The sequence below is a fragment of the Seriola dumerili genome, unplaced genomic scaffold (genome assembly GCF_002260705.1).
Source record: "Seriola dumerili isolate Sdu_G_001 unplaced genomic scaffold, Sdu_1.0 BDQW01000068.1, whole genome shotgun sequence".
Taxonomy (NCBI): Eukaryota; Metazoa; Chordata; class Actinopteri; order Carangiformes; family Carangidae; genus Seriola; species Seriola dumerili.
In genome coordinates, this window is record NW_019174323.1 from 3746445 (window position 1) to 3765507 (window position 19063).

Here is a 19063-nt window from a genome sequence, read left to right on the forward strand (position 1 = left end):
TTACACACCTTTTAGTTATTTGTCAATACAGTTTGAAGTAAAGGCTTCACAAGGAAAACTTCACTAACTTTAGCAGACAGCCCATGATTTACAGTAAAACATTAACTGCAAGTTTGATTGGGAAATAAGTTGTTGACAATAGTTAAACCCACTGCAAGGATTTATTATGATGTTCACTGTATGATCTAGAATAAGGACAAGTTCATCCACCAGTGCAGCAACTCATAACAGGTTTGCCAGATCAAACATGGCTAATCCAGGGATCAAACCGTAGACGTTGTGCTTAAACATAGCTAATCTTTGATGTGTAATGAGGGACCTAGTAATTATTATTTGATTCTTTTACAATGTTGAAAAGTGAATGATGTTGTTAACACCACTTTGGCAAAATGTTATTTTTGTTTCACAGTATTTATGGCATAATTTATCCTCTAACATGCCCAGTTGTTACTCCCTTGTTCCCAATACTCATGTTTTCTCCCATTTAAACACTGGTAACAACTAAATTACACTGTAGATCACAGGCTGCATTATAAAGTGCTGCCATTACTTCCAGTGGCAGAGTCACATTTCTTTCTGCATTTCCTGATATATTTATTCATTTTTTCTGTGCAGTGTGATTATCAATAACTCTTCAACTGCATTCATTTCTCTCCTCTTTTTTTTTAAACAGAGCGAAAAGAGCGATAGTGTATACGAGGAGCCTGAAACTGATCACATCTACGAGGTTTGTTTGAATATCTCTGCTTTACAGTAACATTCAACATAGATGAGGAAATTTCTTTTTTGAAGTGAAGACACACGTCCCAGCTGTGCTTTTTTACATACAAAAGTAAGAACAATGAAACAAACAGGATACAGTCTCCTCGCACCACTGAGATTCTGACCACAATTGTATCTTCTTCTTCTGTCTGTGCAGATCTCAGTTTTTTCATGTATGAACACAGCCTATCCTGTTGGCTTTGTGGACGTACCTCTTGTTAGCTGAACTTTTGTTTGCCTTTTTTTTTGTAAGAATAATGACACATTAACTTTGGAAAGTGACATCTGTGGGTTGAAAAATAGATTTTATTGTTTCCTTTTTCTTGCAAAAAATCCTAGAAAAAGAATTTTTATGCAGCGCCATTCACACGTAAAAAAACGAACTAACAACCAATCAATGTGTTAGCAGCTGCACAACTTCATCTATGAGTCAGGTCTGAATCAGATGCAACTCAAAGCTGTAATGAACTTCAAAGCCTCACGTCACATTATTCTATAAATATATAAAACCTAAATTGAGAATAGGACTCTTCAAAGCCACACGGGACTCAAACGTACACATGTAGCATGACTAAAACCGGCTTGTTTCCTCTCTCAGGGCTTGGCAATTGAGACATGTGGCGGAGGTCTGTATGAGGAACTCTCTATCTACGCCCAGGCCGAGGGAGCTGAGGCCCCATGGGAGTGAGGCCGACTTTACCGAACTACCTTTCATTTCACCGCCTCAGCAGTTTTTACAAAAAAACAAAAGGACTGATTACACGTTCTTAACTGTAAGTTGTAAATTGACAATAATACATTGAGTCCTTAATGAGCTCACTCAGATATGGAGATGCGCCATTTGATTCAAGTGCAGTGTGTGATTTGTTTGGAAATGTGCAGCAGTATGCTTATTCTTATGCTTGATATATTTGCTGTTGATTTGTGCTCAGTAGTATCACTGTATTGAAGTCCAGTTTCAGCTGACATTTTTGGTGCCTCAAGAGTTGTTGTTTTTTTTTTTTTCCATAAACTGTGTTGTGTTTGATTTCTTAACAACTCTTCTCTAACTTTTTTTAAATCTTGTAACTACAGCTCAGGACAAAGAGAGAAAATGCTACAGAAATTTGGTGTGTATCAGAGTCAAAATGAGGCCCTGCTTGTTTCTGTTGTTAGATTATCTTCATGGTCTATATATATATATATATATCTATATCTATTGTAAACAATAAAAAAAACTTTTGTTTATCCAGCAGGAATTTAAACAAACATCACTTTTGCATTTGCTGAAAGTTTTTATTGGGTACAACATGTAAAAAATATAGATTCCAATTTACTCAGTGCACATTTCAAAAATAAATAAGCATGTTGATCAACTTAGAAAAATATATGTTCAACCAGTCTGTTTATAAATAAACAACAACTCAATAAATAAATACATTAATAAATAGCTAAATAAATAAATAGACAAGCAAATAAATGAGGAGATGGTAAATCTGACAGACAGATTTTAGTTGGCGGTGAGCAGAGATGAAACCAGCTGGTCAACTCTCATTAGATGGCTTTTAATTTCCTTCCGGATCAGCTCCCAGGATTCAGCGCTGTGGCCCTACACACACAAGAATATTATTATTAGAAACATCATTACATAGATAGATAGATAGATAGATAGATAGATAGATAGATAGATAGATAGATAGATAGATAGACTTACCATTCCTTCGAGAACATGACGGGAGAGTCTCTTGAAATACATGTGCACCTTCTTGTTCTTCTTCTTGTGGCTGTGGCTCCCAATCTAAATGAATAACAGGTAAAAAATCCTTTTAAAAACAGCTTTGTATTAATTCAAATAAATCTTCATGACACTGTCACCATGGAGCCATTCATTCCTTCAGTCAATCCACCCTGACACTTACACAGGAGCGAAGGCCGTCAGCCTGCTGCGTTACAACACCGAGAAAGTCCTTCTCTGTTTTCTCCCCCCATGATGCATTGCTGTGATCCTCATCAAACAGGACAGCCACCTCGTCCAGAACCTGCACTGTGAAACCAAGTTTATCCTCAGCCTGGAAGAAGAAGAAGAAGAAGAAGAAGAAGAAGAAGAAGAAGAAGAAGAAGAAGAAGAAGAAGAAGAAGAAGAAGAAGAAGAAGAAGAAGAAGAAGAAGAAGAGTAATCCGATTACTACAGGGACACATTTATGACACTGTCTGACAACTGTTTCCAAAACTGGGCAAAATAAGAAGAGATATAACAGATATAATAACCCAGACTTTTCCCTGGAAACCATTCAAAGAAAGAAAATCAAGTCATGTCTTTGATTTCTCACATCTTTCATTCACTGCAGGTTTTTAGAAAGAAGCTGAGTGGATGACTTACTGATGCTTTGGACGCCTGGCTGTACAGATCATTAGGGAAGGCCACAGTGTGCTCCACTTCAGCATCCTCAGTGGTGTTAGTGGAATTATTGACCTGCATCACACACACAAACACACACAAGTCATGTGTTGAAGTAAACACACATTAACTCATTCACTTAAGATCATTCACTGACTTTAAACAACAGGCAAAGAAGTTCACTCACCATCGTCTCCAGTAGATCCAAAGAGTTTTCACTGTACTGTCTGAATTTATGATCCATCCATCTGCAGCTCAGCGAGGAGCCTGCACTGTACAGACCCACAAACAGGCAAACCAAGAAGATCCTGTTGAGCATTTTTAGTAAAGGTACAAGTTGCTTTTGTATGGAGCAGGTTCAGATGTGTCCTGGTGTTGTGTTGGAGCAGAGCTGCAGCCGCTCATTTATAGAAGGACTCACCTGTTTCATTTTTCAGACATATACCTGCTGGGAAACCCTGGCCATGAGCTGTGGCTTTCACACAGTTCAAAGGTCAAAATCAATCACAGCATACATCTATAATGTCACAAAAAAACATAAAGAAATAAAAGTAAACACATCCCACTATTTTTTAATATTAAAAGTTTACTGTTCAATATTAAAAATAATGGAATTATAGGATTTTTTTTTTGTCAAAGCCAAATATAAAAAAAATCCCCAAACTAATTTTCCTCAAAATTAAGAAAAATATATATTTCTGACCATTTTTAAATTGTTGCAATTGCATCATTGTTTGTGTGGATTGATAACAATCATTCATTGATAAAGCTACAGGTGCACTTTGTCCAGTAGGTGCTGTAAAGGGAAGTTCCTATAAAGAGAAAATGAAAGAGGCTCCAGTCAAACAACTTATTCCAAGCAGCACATGGCTGCTTCAACGTGGGAACCAGATCGCCTGTGGAAAAGGGAATTCTCCTTCACATTTTAATTTACACATCACAGCACATTTTCAGCCTGATAGTTTCATTACAAGTATAATTGAAGAAGTGGCTGAAGATTACGGATAAATATATATTTGCTTAGACTTTTATTTTGTTATGGGACTCTCCTTGTAATGTGTAATTGGACATATTATTATTATTTGTATTTTTAATTTGTGTTTTGTAACATGTTTTCTTTATTTAATTAAATGACTTGTATTTCCTCAAAAGGCCACAGGGCCAAGATATGTGGATCAGATTAATATTAGAGTATATGTGACATGAATCTGCTCTGTAAATATTCTTTTTGTCCTGTACATTAAAAACAAACTGAAAAGAAATCATATATAACATTTAAATATTATTCTTTTCTTATGATATAGATCGGGGTCAATGGTCCCCAAAGTTTTGTCTTAGACTTTTTCAAATTAAAAGACGTCTGTTGTGACTTTATTGTGAACATGAGTTGTAACTATAGGGAGAGTTTTTCCGTCTCTCATTGTGTCATTTGAAGGTTTTTAACGTGTGAGGAGGTAAAGGTTTCCACTGTTTCACAAGTCATATGCAAAAGAAAAAAGAAAATTTTCATATGGCATCACTAAACATGAGCTGCACAGTATATTTCCATATTGTAGACGTACTAAAACACTGTTAATAGGATAACTAGGAACATTTTACTTTAAACTTTTTTTCTATTTTATGCAGGGCAGAAAACAAAACAGAAAATTTGTAAATAGTCTAATTCTTGTCCCTGGATGAGCTTTTAAAAAAATACACAAAGCCCTGCAACTCAAATATCCCACAAGAAGAATAAAAAGTAAAAGCAATTCACAGCAATCATTTCATATCAGTAGATGACATGATGAAATACTAAGAAGCTCATTTTCATGTGTGTGGTCATTCTTCAGAAACATGAGGTGTGACGTGATTGTCATATTGCAGACAACATGAAGGTGCGTCACTGTCACGTAACACAGGCCACACTCACTTTCATTTCTCTTTGTGGAAGCGCTCTCCCCTGGTGGCAGGTTATATGTGAACACACTGCAGGTAAAACAATTTTACAGCTTTAATGATATACGTTATGAAACTACTTACAACAGAAAACAATCAGTTTTGAACACAACATAATAGAATAATTAGGGCATTAAAACGAAATAAAGAGCTTCTTGCCTCAAATATTTAAAATACAAAACAAGTAAACTAACAGATTTAAATAATGTTTAATGTTACAATAACCCCCATTAAACCTGTAGAAGCAACACAAAGTACAAAATAATATTTCCTTAAAAATTGTAAAAAAAAATATTCCTGTTACTCCCAAAATATTCTGTGTCTAACACGTCTGTGTTATAATGAATAGTGATCTGTGTGTCATGCAGTATTTAAGCTTAGTTATTATATTTGTAGGACTACATTTTTATCATTGTGGGAAAAGTTTTTCATCAGGACACTAATACAAATCTGAAATGTGTGACACTGACATTCACATATATGCTGTGATTGATTTTGACCTTTGAACTGTGTGAAAGCCACAGCTCATGGCCAGGGTTTCCCAGCAGGTATATGTCTGAAAAATGAAACAGGTGAGTCCTTCTATAAATGAGCGGCTGCAGCTCTGCTCCAACACAACACCAGGACACATCTGAACCTGCTCCATACAAAAGCAACTTGTACCTTCACTAAAAATGCTCAACAGGATCTTCTTGGTTTGCCTGTTTGTGGGTCTGTACAGTGCAGGCTCCTCGCTGAGCTGCAGATGGATGGATCATAAATTCAGACAGTACAGTGAAAACTCTTTGGATCTACTGGAGACGATGGTGAGTGAACTTCTTTGCCTGTTGTTTAAAGTCAGTGAATGATCTTAAGTGAATGAGTTAATGTGTGTTTACTTCAACACATGACTTGTGTGTGTTTGTGTGTGTGATGCAGGTCAATAATTCCACTAACACCACTGAGGATGCTGAAGTGGAGCACACTGTGGCCTTCCCTAATGATCTGTACAGCCAGGCGTCCAAAGCATCAGTAAGTCATCCACTCAGCTTCTTTCTAAAAACCTGCAGTGAATGAAAGATGTGAGAAATCAAAGACATGACTTGATTTTCTTTCTTTGAATGGTTTCCAGGGAAAAGTCTGGGTTATTATATCTATTATATACTCTTCTTATTCTTGGCACTCTTCAACAGTGTGTCAATAGAATCGTGTCCCCTGTAGTTAATCGGATATCTTCTTCCTTCTTCTTCTTCTTCTTCTTCTTTCTTCTTCTTCTTCTTCTTCTTCTTTCTTCTTCTTTCTTCTTCTTTCTTCTTCTTCTTCTTCTTTCTTCCTTTCTTCTTCTTCTGCTTCTTCTTCTTCTCAGGCTGAGGATAAAACTTGGTTTCACAGTGCAGGTTCTGGACGAGGTGGCTGTCCTGTTTGATGAGGATCACAGCAATGCATCATGGGAGGAGAAAACAGAGAAGACTTTCTCGGTGTTGTAACGCAGCAGGCTGACGGCCTTCGCTCCCTGTGTAAGTGTCTCAGGGTGGATTGACTGAAGGAATGAATGGCTCCATGGTGACAGTGTCATGAAGATTTATTGAATTAATACAAAGCTGTTTTTAAAAGGATTTTTTACCTGTTATTCATTTAGATTGGGAGCCACAGCCACAAGAAAGAAGAACAAGAAGGTGCACATGTATTTCAGAACTCTCTCCCGCCATGTTCTCGGAAGGAATGGTAAGTCTATCTGTCATATCCCTATCTATCTATCTATCTATCTATCTATCTATGTAATGATGTTTCTAATAATAATATTCTTGTGTGTGTAGGGCCACAGCGCTGAATCCTGGGAGCTGATCCGGAAGGAAATCAAAAGCCATCTAATGAGAGTTGACCAGCTGGTTTCATCTCTGCTCACCGCCAACTAAAATCTGTCTGTCAGATTTACCATCTCCTCATTTATTTGCTTGTCTATTTATTTATTTAGCTATTTATTAATGTATTTATTTATTGAGTTGTTGTTTATTTATAAACAGACTGGTTGAACATATATTTTTCTAAGTTGATCAACATGCTTATTTATTTTTGAAATGTGCACTGAGTAAATTGGAATCTATATTTTTTACATGTTGTACCCAATAAAAACTTTCAGCAAATGCAAAAGTGATGTTTGTTTAAATTCCTGCTGGATAAACAAAAGTTTTTTTTATTGTTTACAATAGATATAGATATATATATATATATATAGACCATGAAGATAATCTAACAACAGAAACAAGCAGGGCCTCATTTTGACTCTGATACACACCAAATTTCTGTAGCATTTTCTCTCTTTGTCCTGAGCTGTAGTTACAAGATTTAAAAAAAGTTAGAGAAGAGTTGTTAAGAAATCAAACACAACACAGTTTATGGAAAAAAAAAAAAACAACAACTCTTGAGGCACCAAAAATGTCAGCTGAAACTGGACTTCAATACAGTGATACTACTGAGCACAAATCAACAGCAAATATATCAAGCATAAGAATAAGCATACTGCTGCACATTTCCAAACAAATCACACACTGCACTTGAATCAAATGGCGCATCTCCATATCTGAGTGAGCTCATTAAGGACTCAATGTATTATTGTCAATTTACAACTTACAGTTAAGAACGTGTAATCAGTCCTTTTGTTTTTTTGTAAAAACTGCTGAGGCGGTGAAATGAAAGGTAGTTCGGTAAAGTCGGCCTCACTCCCATGGGGCCTCAGCTCCCTCGGCCTGGGCGTAGATAGAGAGTTCCTCATACAGACCTCCGCCACATGTCTCAATTGCCAAGCCCTGAGAGAGGAAACAAGCCGGTTTTAGTCATGCTACATGTGTACGTTTGAGTCCCGTGTGGCTTTGAAGAGTCCTATTCTCAATTTAGGTTTTATATATTTATAGAATAATGTGACGTGAGGCTTTGAAGTTCATTACAGCTTTGAGTTGCATCTGATTCAGACCTGACTCATAGATGAAGTTGTGCAGCTGCTAACACATTGATTGGTTGTTAGTTCGTTTTTTTACGTGTGAATGGCGCTGCATAAAAATTCTTTTTCTAGGATTTTTTGCAAGAAAAAGGAAACAATAAAATCTATTTTTCAACCCACAGATGTCACTTTCCAAAGTTAATGTGTCATTATTCTTACAAAAAAAAAGGCAAACAAAAGTTCAGCTAACAAGAGGTACGTCCACAAAGCCAACAGGATAGGCTGTGTTCATACATGAAAAAACTGAGATCTGCACAGACAGAAGAAGAAGATACAATTGTGGTCAGAATCTCAGTGGTGCGAGGAGACTGTATCCTGTTTGTTTCATTGTTCTTACTTTTGTATGTAAAAAAGCACAGCTGGGACGTGTGTCTTCACTTCAAAAAAGAAATTTCCTCATCTATGTTGAATGTTACTGTAAAGCAGAGATATTCAAACAAACCTCGTAGATGTGATCAGTTTCAGGCTCCTCGTATACACTATCGCTCTTTTCGCTCTGTTTAAAAAAAAAGAGGAGAGAAATGAATGCAGTTGAAGAGTTATTGATAATCACACTGCACAGAAAAAATGAATAAATATATCAGGAAATGCAGAAAGAAATGTGACTCTGCCACTGGAAGTAATGGCAGCACTTTATAATGCAGCCTGTGATCTACAGTGTAATTTAGTTGTTACCAGTGTTTAAATGGGAGAAAACATGAGTATTGGGAACAAGGGAGTAACAACTGGGCATGTTAGAGGATAAATTATGCCATAAATACTGTGAAACAAAAATAACATTTTGCCAAAGTGGTGTTAACAACATCATTCACTTTTCAACATTGTAAAAGAATCAAATAATAATTACTAGGTCCCTCATTACACATCAAAGATTAGCTATGTTTAAGCACAACGTCTACGGTTTGATCCCTGGATTAGCCATGTTTGATCTGGCAAACCTGTTATGAGTTGCTGCACTGGTGGATGAACTTGTCCTTATTCTAGATCATACAGTGAACATCATAATAAATCCTTGCAGTGGGTTTAACTATTGTCAACAACTTATTTCCCAATCAAACTTGCAGTTAATGTTTTACTGTAAATCATGGGCTGTCTGCTAAAGTTAGTGAAGTTTTCCTTGTGAAGCCTTTACTTCAAACTGTATTGACAAATAACTAAAAGGTGTGTAATTTTATGTGATAAAAACACCTGTTACCGTGGCATACCCTTAAAACAAAGGCCCAAAGGTAAAAAATGAATAAGGAAAGAAGAAAAAGTGCTTTATCATTTGTGGCTAATGTTATTAGCAATGGTTGAAGACCAGAACTGTTGCTATTGAAATTGTTCTGGACCGCTACATCAATGGTGTTTTCAATGTGAATGAAGGACTTCAGGAACTTGGAACTAAACTGGGTGATTGCAGTCTTTCAGCTTGATCAGCTCTCAGCTAATTTATGCAAAGTACCAAATGTTAAATGAGGAATGATGATGAATATGTGTTTCCCCTTACTTATGTCTGAGACATAAGTACTCTGCCTAGCTACAGCCTAGCATGAAAAGATGATATTAGCATATACCACTAACTGTTGAACGTGTAGAAAATATCAATTGTGCCTGTCTCAAAGGGTAATTTTCATTAGTGATGAATCTGCCAATTGTTTTTTTGATTAATAGATTAATTGCTTTGTTTATAAAATGTTAGAAAGTTGTGAAAAATGATGAGGATGATATTGTCAAATGTTTTGTTCGTCCAAAACCCAAAGATAGTCTGTTCACTTTACTGTCATGTATGACAGAGAAAAGAAGCAAATCATCAGATTTGAGGGACTGGAACAAGCAAATGTTTGACATTTTTGTCTGAAAAATGAACTAAAAAGGATTATTTCATTATCAAAATAGTTGCATTCATCTTCTATCTTCTTCTTTTTGCCTTCTTATTCCCTGATTGTAACACAGCAATTTGTAGAACGCTGTCTATCTTCCTGTCTCGACTAATCTGAGCTAATCTCTAATCTGTACAATAACAAAGGACAAAAACCAAAACCAGTCCTAGTGTCGCTCAGATAGTGTTGAAACACTCAGCTGATCTACAGAAAATGACCTGAGAACAATCTGGATATTTGATAAATGGCTGAACTTATTCATCAAGTATAAATGTCAAGCATTCACTATGTCTGTCTTCTGAAAATCAGATTTTTTTACTTGCTCACTCTGTTTTATAAAATTGTAAAAGTGACAATATTTGGGTTCTGCTGGTCAGTCAAAATCAGAGATGTGAAGACTTTACTTTGGGCTCTGGGAATTTGATATGGATAAAATGATAAATCAGAAATATTATATACAAATGAATGAAAATAACTATTAGTTGCAGCCCTAGTAAAAACCACCCAGCAGAATGACGGTAGGCCTGTGTTTTGGCTGTGACCTGCCAACATGTCTATGGTGTTGTTGACACTCTGTCCTCCTGCGCTAAACATGGCAGTATAATCTGGTAAAGCACAGATTTGTCTCAGGTGTCTTGTTCATCTTGTTCGTCACCTGTGTATGTTTGCGGAGCAGCATAGCAGCAATACACACAGCCAACAGCAGGCCCTGGAAGATAATGAGACCATCCTTCATCCTGCTGAAGTGCAGGGCCTTGGTAACGTCCTGTCCTGTCAGAGGAAAGACGTGTTTTGAAAAGCGGCCTCCAAAAATGAAACAATGCAATGTTGTTCCAGCTACTTACTGACGACTCTAACTTCAGTTCCAGAGCCCCATGTATCATTGTTCATCTTGCAGAAGTAAACTCCGCTGTCCTCTCTGTGCGTGTTGCGGATGTAGAGAAAGGCGTTTTGGTTCACACCCTCGTTAGAATATTCAAACCTTTTTCCTTTTACCTCTACTCTCTCTTCAGGTTTCTGATCATACACATCGGCCTTGTACCATTGTAAAGTGGCTGGCTTGTCTGACTCTGAGGAACAGCGCATTATCAAAATGTGGCCAGGTTTTACACCATAGAACCGGGGCTTCTGGATGACCTGCAGGGCCGCTGAGCAGACAAAAGAAGATTGAGGGAATTTATTAAACAGTTACAACAACAATTACTGTATCTCTCTTTAGATGAAGCGTATATGCAGGTAATTTGGCTGTATTTCTCCCAGCAGTGCTGATCTCCAGCAGCTGATAGGTATAGGCGACTATGCACGCCAATGTGATGCTGGCTTTGATTTCACATTTCATACCAAGAAAAGTGATGTACTTAATGGCTGTGTAGGGGATATAAAAATTACAATTTACAGTGTTACTACTTAAGCAGAGACACACTTAGAAATGATTAGTGAGGTCAAATATCTCAGTCATTATTTTACAGATGATGTAATGGATGATAGAGTTATACAGAATACTGACATTGTTAGTTGATGTTTATACCCAGGGCTACATGCTTGAGTTTCATATATGGTATTCCCAAGGAGTGCAACTAGAATCGTTGGTAATTTTATTTTATGTCGATCAACTAATGCACTGAAACAATAACTTGATTAATCAATTAGTGGAGCAACAGAAATGAACCTACAACCATTTTTATGATCAATTAAATGATTAAGTACGTTATCAATTTAAATTGGTTATGGCGTCTTGCATCTGAGGATTTGCTGGGTTTTTTTTTCTCTGATATAAACAGTATTTTACTGCATACAGATACAGTAATTGATTTGCTATTTGTTATATATCAAAATAACTAAGACGATATTAATTCATCAATCAAGAGTCTTTGTCTCAGAAGATAAGTTCCTCTTTTCTGTTAAGGATCATTGGTCAGTTGGTTGGTATGAAACAGTTCATTTGATAATTAGACATTGGAAAATTAATTAATGGAAAAAAATAACTTGATTTTTTTTTACATTTTTACAAAATAATGACTGTTACTAATGTAAAAAATAACTGACGCATTAAGTGGTGATAAAAAATAATGGTTAGTTGTGTCTCTAGAATGAACGAGGTGGAGAGTATAATATAATTAATGCAGTGGTTAATCCAACCTGATGCCACATAAGGTAAACAAATCAACCTTGTGGTTGTTGTGGTGCTGAAGTCATGTTTGTATTGGTAATAGGTAACTAATGCTGACGGTTGTTTTTAATATTTGCTGCATGTAAACATCTATTGTCATCTATTTTTTCTCTATTATCTTTCTCTAAAATGAACTACAAGTATGACATAATAAAGTAATTGATCAATTATATACAGGGTATATATCAAAATAACCTAAGACAACATAAATTCATCAACATGACAATAATACTATATAGCCGCTGTCTCTGAAGACAACTTCCCCTTTCCCCCCAGATGGCCAGGAAGTAATGGTATTGTGGGCTCAAAAATAACATGCAAAACACTTGTATGAACTGTAGCTGTTGTTAAATAAACATAAAAGAAGTACAATTAAATGACTGCCTAAAGCATGTTGTGGAGAATTATACTGCTCTAATAACATTCTGTGTTTTACTAATGTATTTACCATGTAGTTTACCAAGACTACAACCTGTTGTTTGCATCATCTTCATTTTTTCAGTCGCTAATTAAACTGATCTTATTGCAAGAAGTTCACATTTACCTGAGAGACTGATCAAGGCAAGCCCACAGCATCCAGCCAGCAACCAGCGCATGGTGACATGCAAAAGGAAAAATGTGTCTGTCTATTTCTGATGTCCACACGCGCCTAAATGTCTCTGCAGTCATGAAAATGTTGTGAGCGAGGAGAAGAAGTGTCTGCAGCCGGTGGGTGTGCTGTCTGCTAGTACACACACTTTAACGCCAGGCAAATGAGGGGAAGAGCGCTGTGACACTGAACCAAAATAACTCGGAACAACCCACACTTTTACCATCAAAAAATCTGTCCAATTTCATTCACACATCTGTGCCATTTTTAGGGACAAATGAAATAATGCAGGAAACCGGAGCATGAAGGGGTTTGGAAGATAATTCTGGAAGGATTTTGTAGGATAAAACCATTTATGTGATACCAAATTATTAACAGAATTAGGGTTTGGTACTCATTGACATATTTTGATACTAGTGCCGGTATTACATCTGAGTTTCCGTATCGATACCACAACTAATACTTTTAGAGCTCCTATTTTCCTACAAAGCTGGTGTTGTCTGAACACAAGCGGCCTTACAAGAATTTGGCCTAAATAAAATAGTGTAAAACTGAAAAAAGGCTGGAAAGAATAAGTCAAGGTTACAAATCTGACCCGATTTCACTACTGCACTTGACAATATTCAGTTTCCGTAGCAACAACATATTTTGGTGTGTACCAAAACAAGTGTTAAGGTCTAAAGTTTATTTTTCTTTTATAATTTTTGAATTATAATTTCTTTTGAAACCATTGTCCAGTTGTAGAAGAGCCTGTCTCCTGGTTATTGTTAGTATTGACTCCAAGTCCAAAGATGAAATAGATACTGTTCAGTCACTGCAGCATGCAAGGAAGTACTCAAGCAGTATATGGACAGTTGCGTCTCTTACTTGATCTGATGTGTTTGAGTGTAAAAAGATGCTTTTTGCCAACATGTGTGTTTGTTCACGCAGTAGGCCCATAGTCATTTGGACATTTTCAATTTGTGGCTCAAGGCAAAAGGGAGAATGATTTGGATCTAGTGACGTCTGGAAAAGATGGAGAAAGAAAGAAATGTTAGCTGTGTTACTTCTGGATGAAGCCTCCTGGATTTCTTCTGATACGCTTACACTCTTGATTTCTCTGTTTGTCACAAGAGAGAGGGTTGGGTCATCTGTACTAAGCCATATTGGCTCTTGTAGAGTGATAAAAAAATACTTCAATTTTAATTTTGAGTGGGTTTACTTGTCTCAACAACGTTATCGCCTTTTCTGCAGAATCTGCATGTTGAGAGGCGCCTCTGTGACAGTGTCGGTGTGTTGTTTAGTCCACCAGTTTTTGTCCAGACAGAAATATTTCAACAACTATTGGACGAAAACTGACATTCGTGGACCCCAGGGGACGAAGCTTCCTGTGCCAGCTCATAGTGGCATCCTCCACGAATCACCACGAGTTTCACATGACTTTAAGTGAAACGTCTCAACCGTTATTGGATGGATTGTTGTTAACTTTTGCACATACATTCATGCCTGCATGATGATGAACTGTGTTAACATTCTTGATCCCCCTACTTTGTAAACATTACACCTGCGAAATCGTTGGCACGGTTACATGACCGTTGTGTGGTTAAACACCGCCCTACAAAGCAGCTTGCATGGTTAAGGCCTCTTACCCCTGTTATGCAACATTCCTACGCAGTCAAGAGTGAAGTTTTCAGGTCAGCCAAGCAGATCACATTTCCCTAATTGTCAAAGCAAACATACATCTCACAGCACCCAGTCACTTTTTATCTACTGCATGTTTAGTCAGGTTTCACAGTGTGTGAGCAAGAGATAAACCGTCTTCAACAACAATGTATTGCTGACAGGAAACAGTGTTCACTCTTTTAATGAGAGGTGACTCAGAAAGTCTGATTTGTTTGCGCCCAAAAATGACTACAAATGAAAAACTGGTCAATTTTTAAGATAAAATGTCAAATATTTCACGGTTCCAGCGTCTCATATGTGAAGATTTGATACTTTTCCTGGTCTTACATTATAATGAGACAAATATTTTTGGGATTTTACACTGTTGGATGGACATAAGACATTTGAAGAAGTCATCTTGGGCATTTTTTTTCTGATGTTCTATAGACCAAATATCAAGAGAATAATCAGATCCGTCCAAAATGAAAATATGCTCATACTTATTCTGCCAGGCAGCCAAAATGAAGAGCACTAATGCACATTAACAGAGCAACTCTACAGCTCAGCCTCCACCACTTTAAGTAATCAACAGTCAGTAAAGGGCAAGGCATAGCATGCAACCACAGAAATATGAAAATGAAATGGTCACCCACCTTCTGAATTCTTGGAAGAAGCAGTGCTCATTTCATTCGTTGACATTCACGCACAGATAGCACCTGGGTTAAAGGTTAAGCCAGCTGTATGCTGCAGTATCTAAGACTGAAATGATCCCACTAATAAGAATTGTCTGTGCGGTGGAACCCTGATATACGTAGCTTATTCATCTGTAACCTAGACCTCATACGTTGTCCAAAGAACTCCAAAGAATGCTTTCGCGCAATAACCTGTTTGGTGTACTTCAGACGGACACTTGTACTCCTTGGCTTATGAATTCACATGAATTCAACTCTTTAGCTGCTAAATGCTCCACTATGTTCACCATCTGGTTTCCAAGTGCCTGTCTGCTGTTTGATCTGGATCTATAATATACAGTTGCTTTTTAGATTTTTCTTTGTTTTGTTTTCTCTCGCTGTCCTTTTCCCATGAGAGTGAACAATGAGCTGAAACTCTCTGTAAAGCCCAAGTTTAAAAACAAAACGTGACAAAATTGGGAATTAATCATTCAGCAGCGGAGCCTGTGCATCGTATAACCACCAGAGGGCCTCAGTGTACCAGTGTAGTTTCACAGGAAACACAGTGTATTCAGAAAGTGTTCAGACCCCTTCAATTTTGTCATATTTGTTGCAGCCTTATGCTTAATAAAAAAAATATTTCTCCCTCATCAGTCTACACTCAACAACCCATAATGACAAAGCAAAGAGAATTTTTGAAATTTTTGAAAATGTTTTTTTTTTTTTTTTTAATTAAAATGAAATATCACATTAACATAACTATTGAGACCCTTCAGCCATCTTTAGGATGTTTCTACACCTTGAGTGGAGTCCAGCTGTGGTAAATTTCAATTGATTGGACATGAGTTGGAAAGGCACACACCTGTCCCTCTAGGAAGCGTCTCCTATCTCCACACAGGACCTCTGGAGCTCAGCCAGAACGACCATCGGGTCCTTGGTCACCTCTGTTACCGAGGTGCTTCTCCCCCGATTACTCAGTTTTGCTGGGGCAGCCAGAAAAGTACCGGTTGTTCCAGACTAGTTCCATTTAACTGTCAAATCCAGCATAGATTTGTTTTGTAGCCTTCCTTAGATCTGTGCCTCGACACAGTCCTGCCTCTGAGCTCTGCAGGCAGTTCCTTCCTCCTCATGGCTTGGTTTCTCTCTGATTCGTATTGTCAGCTGTGAGACCTTAAATAGACAGGTGTGTGGCTTCACAAATCATGTTCAATCAGCTGAATTTGCCACAGGGGAACTCCAGTCAAAGCGTCCAAACATCTCAAAGATGAGTAATGAGAGGCACCTGAGCTAAATTTCATAGAAAATCGGAATGCTTATGTGTATGTGAAATTTTAGTTTTTCTTTTTTAATAAATTTGCAAAATATTCTACAAATCTGTTTTCAGTTTACTATTATGGGGTATAGAGTGTAGAAAACGTGATTTTTTTTTTCAATTTTAGCATAAGACTGCACATGACCGAATGTGAAAAACTTGAAGGGGTCTGAAGACTTCCTGAATGCACCGTAAAACAGCAACTGACAACATTAGCTCACAGCCTACTTTTCCCTACAAGAAGAACTTTATTCTAACAATATAGATACAATTTTGTACAATAACAAAATGATATAAATATACAATACAGACAAAAAAATGTATATACAGGCAACACTGACTGTGGGTGTACCAGTGAAGCTCCTGGTATGGCTTTCCCTCCATTAGAAATGTAAACAAAAGGAGGACACTGTCTTGTGAATATGATGGTACCATCGGGGGGAGACTACAGCTAAGTGGTGCAGCAGCGTGTCAATCTGAAATAGGACTGCTGCAGGTCACATTACAGACTTCTGACAGGAATAACTGCCATGCTGTGGCAGCAGGATAAGACAAAGAGACCCCTCATAGAGGAAACATTCATGATTTTTCTTTTTCCTCCAGGGTTGATGTTACAACAGTGCTGAACACATGAACAAGAGAAGAGACAATCTTCTATAGTCTATTGTAAAAAAAAAAAAAAAAAAAAAAACTAGAAAACTGTAAAAGTGCTTATGTAATTCATGTATATATATATTCAGAGTAAGACATTTTAAATTCAGTTAAGACTTACACAACAGCAAGTGACGCAACCTTTCTATGTGAGGAGAGACTTGAGATGAATAGATCCACTGTGCATGAAGTTCTTTTTTGTAAATATGTAAACTACACATACAAAGCTGGGGTATTTTTATTTAACATCAGATTCATGTATTTAACTAAACCAACACTCCGCTGCGTTTCAGAAAATCAGATTCATTTAAGATCAAGTCAAAAGACAAACTTGATGCAACCTGAGGCAAAACTTCATTTAAAATGTACAGTAAGTACCAAAGTACTTATATTCTTACTAGAATTATTGTTATTTAATAGACGAATATAGAAACAGCTGAAAAGAACAGGGAGATTAGTCGTTCTGTTTTGTAACCATGTCAATGTAAACATCATATCTTAAGTTTGCAGCCACAGACAGCATTTAAACCTGAACACTGAAATGGAAAACAACCAAATGGAAACAAGTGATTACTGATTACTTCTGAGGTTTGAGATCACCTGATATCTGAGGGGGGAAAAAACATAGGAAAAAAAAGACAAAACATTTATATGACATGCATATATATAAGTGATGAAACCATTTTAGAAAACAGGGAAGTCTCTCAGTCTTACACAGTCAACTGCTCTAACTTGACCTGGAAAGGATATAAATAGTGCAATATAAACTGGGCCGTCTGAACGAGCCAGTCAGGGGCAGATGTTAACTGCATTAGCCGGCCCATGTTATTGTTAACTAATAATGACTTACAGAGCTCAGGGTTTCACTGGTAGACTGGGACAAATCTGATCCAGATATGCTTTTGTTTTTAGCTAATATTTTACATATGTACAAAACGAATTCCACCATAGGAAATTGTTTAGCGTCTAATAGAAAGAATTAGCATGTAGAGCACTCACAGTGACGAGATTCCACATAAAAGTGACTTAAAGTAAGCAGGAATAGGAATTTGTTTCTGTTTAATTGTTCGTAAATGTGAGAGTAAATGAGGTGATACACAGTCTACTATTTTACTCATGAAACGGCACAACGTCAGTGCGGTTCTCATGATTAAGTAGTGCTGAGTGCACGCTAAGAAAATTTCCAAATATTGCTCTGTAGAGTTGGATAGTAGTGTTGTATTCATGTCACTTCAGAGGAAGCAAAGTAACTGTTATAGTTTTCTCTTCAAGCTTGTACCAACTATGTGTGACATGAACACAGCATAAAATCCTACTGGAGGATAACTCAGGTTTTGTCACGTGATGTTCAAGTTGCTCTGTGGTTGGAAACTGGGGGGCATGGTTTGGTTTTTCCGGTAACAGCCATACCTAAAAGCAAAGGTATTCCTTGCCTAAATGAAGGTTTCAACCATACAGCATGCATTAAAATCCACTGGAACTTCAGACTTCTGCCATTTCGGCAAAGGGAAATATAAATTGGGAATTATACACTGTTGCCCATAAAGTTGGAATAATTTTGTTTTCAGACACAATCCTCTGTTTATTCCTATTTAAATGCATCAGTAATCACTTTGGAAGAGATTGACTACTAAAGTTTTGAGAAGATATCCACTTTATCTGTCAAGAATAAATGACATTGTCACAACCATTTCATGGAACGAGGTAAAAAATATTTTATTCCAACTCTATGAGCAACAGTGTATATAGGTTTGTGATTTCAAAATTGTTATTTTTTCACTAGAAATATGTCTAATCACAGATTCTGGTCCACAACGATTTTTCACTCTACACTAACAAACACTATGAAGTTTTTTATTGGCTGATATTGAATGTAAAGACTGTAAGTCTTTCAACTCTCTGAAGTTCTGAGCAATCACTCTAATTTGTGCCCTTAATTTGGAGATGTCAATTAAAGTAAAATTTACCGCCACAATTACAAACTAACAAACTCATAATTAAAAACTATCACAGGCACAGAAAAGAGGTCACAGTGGGACGTTAAACACAGACAAATGGTAACTGAATATTTGAGTATATCCATTTTCCATATTAATCCAGATGAATTCTTATTGAA

At 36.9% G+C, this 19063-nt stretch overlaps 2 protein-coding genes and 1 pseudogene across 2 annotated transcripts; 1 reads left to right on the forward strand and 2 right to left on the reverse strand.

Moving 5' to 3' along the window:
• Window positions 1-1727: 1727 nt before the first annotated feature.
• LOC111220037 (interferon a3-like) lies at window positions 1728-3458 on the reverse strand. The gene is made up of 5 exons (XM_022742977.1): window positions 3327-3458; window positions 3122-3214; window positions 2661-2810; window positions 2456-2539; window positions 1728-2350 (listed from the first exon to the last, which is right to left on the reverse strand). The coding sequence occupies exons 1-5, from the start codon at window positions 3456-3458 to the stop codon at window positions 2252-2254; spliced, it is 558 nt and encodes a 185-aa protein (XP_022598698.1). The 3' UTR covers window positions 1728-2251.
• Window positions 3459-5208: 1750 nt separating this feature from the next.
• Window positions 5209-7493, forward strand: LOC111219872 (annotated as a pseudogene).
• Window positions 7494-7553: 60 nt separating this feature from the next.
• LOC111219871 lies at window positions 7554-12792 on the reverse strand. The gene is made up of 5 exons (XM_022742712.1): window positions 12628-12792; window positions 10759-11061; window positions 10569-10684; window positions 8494-8547; window positions 7554-7860 (listed from the first exon to the last, which is right to left on the reverse strand). Exons 1-5 carry the CDS (start codon window positions 12677-12679, stop codon window positions 7771-7773), a joined length of 615 nt encoding a protein of 204 aa, XP_022598433.1. The 5' UTR covers window positions 12680-12792; the 3' UTR covers window positions 7554-7770.
• Between the last annotated feature and the right edge of the window lie 6271 nt (window positions 12793-19063).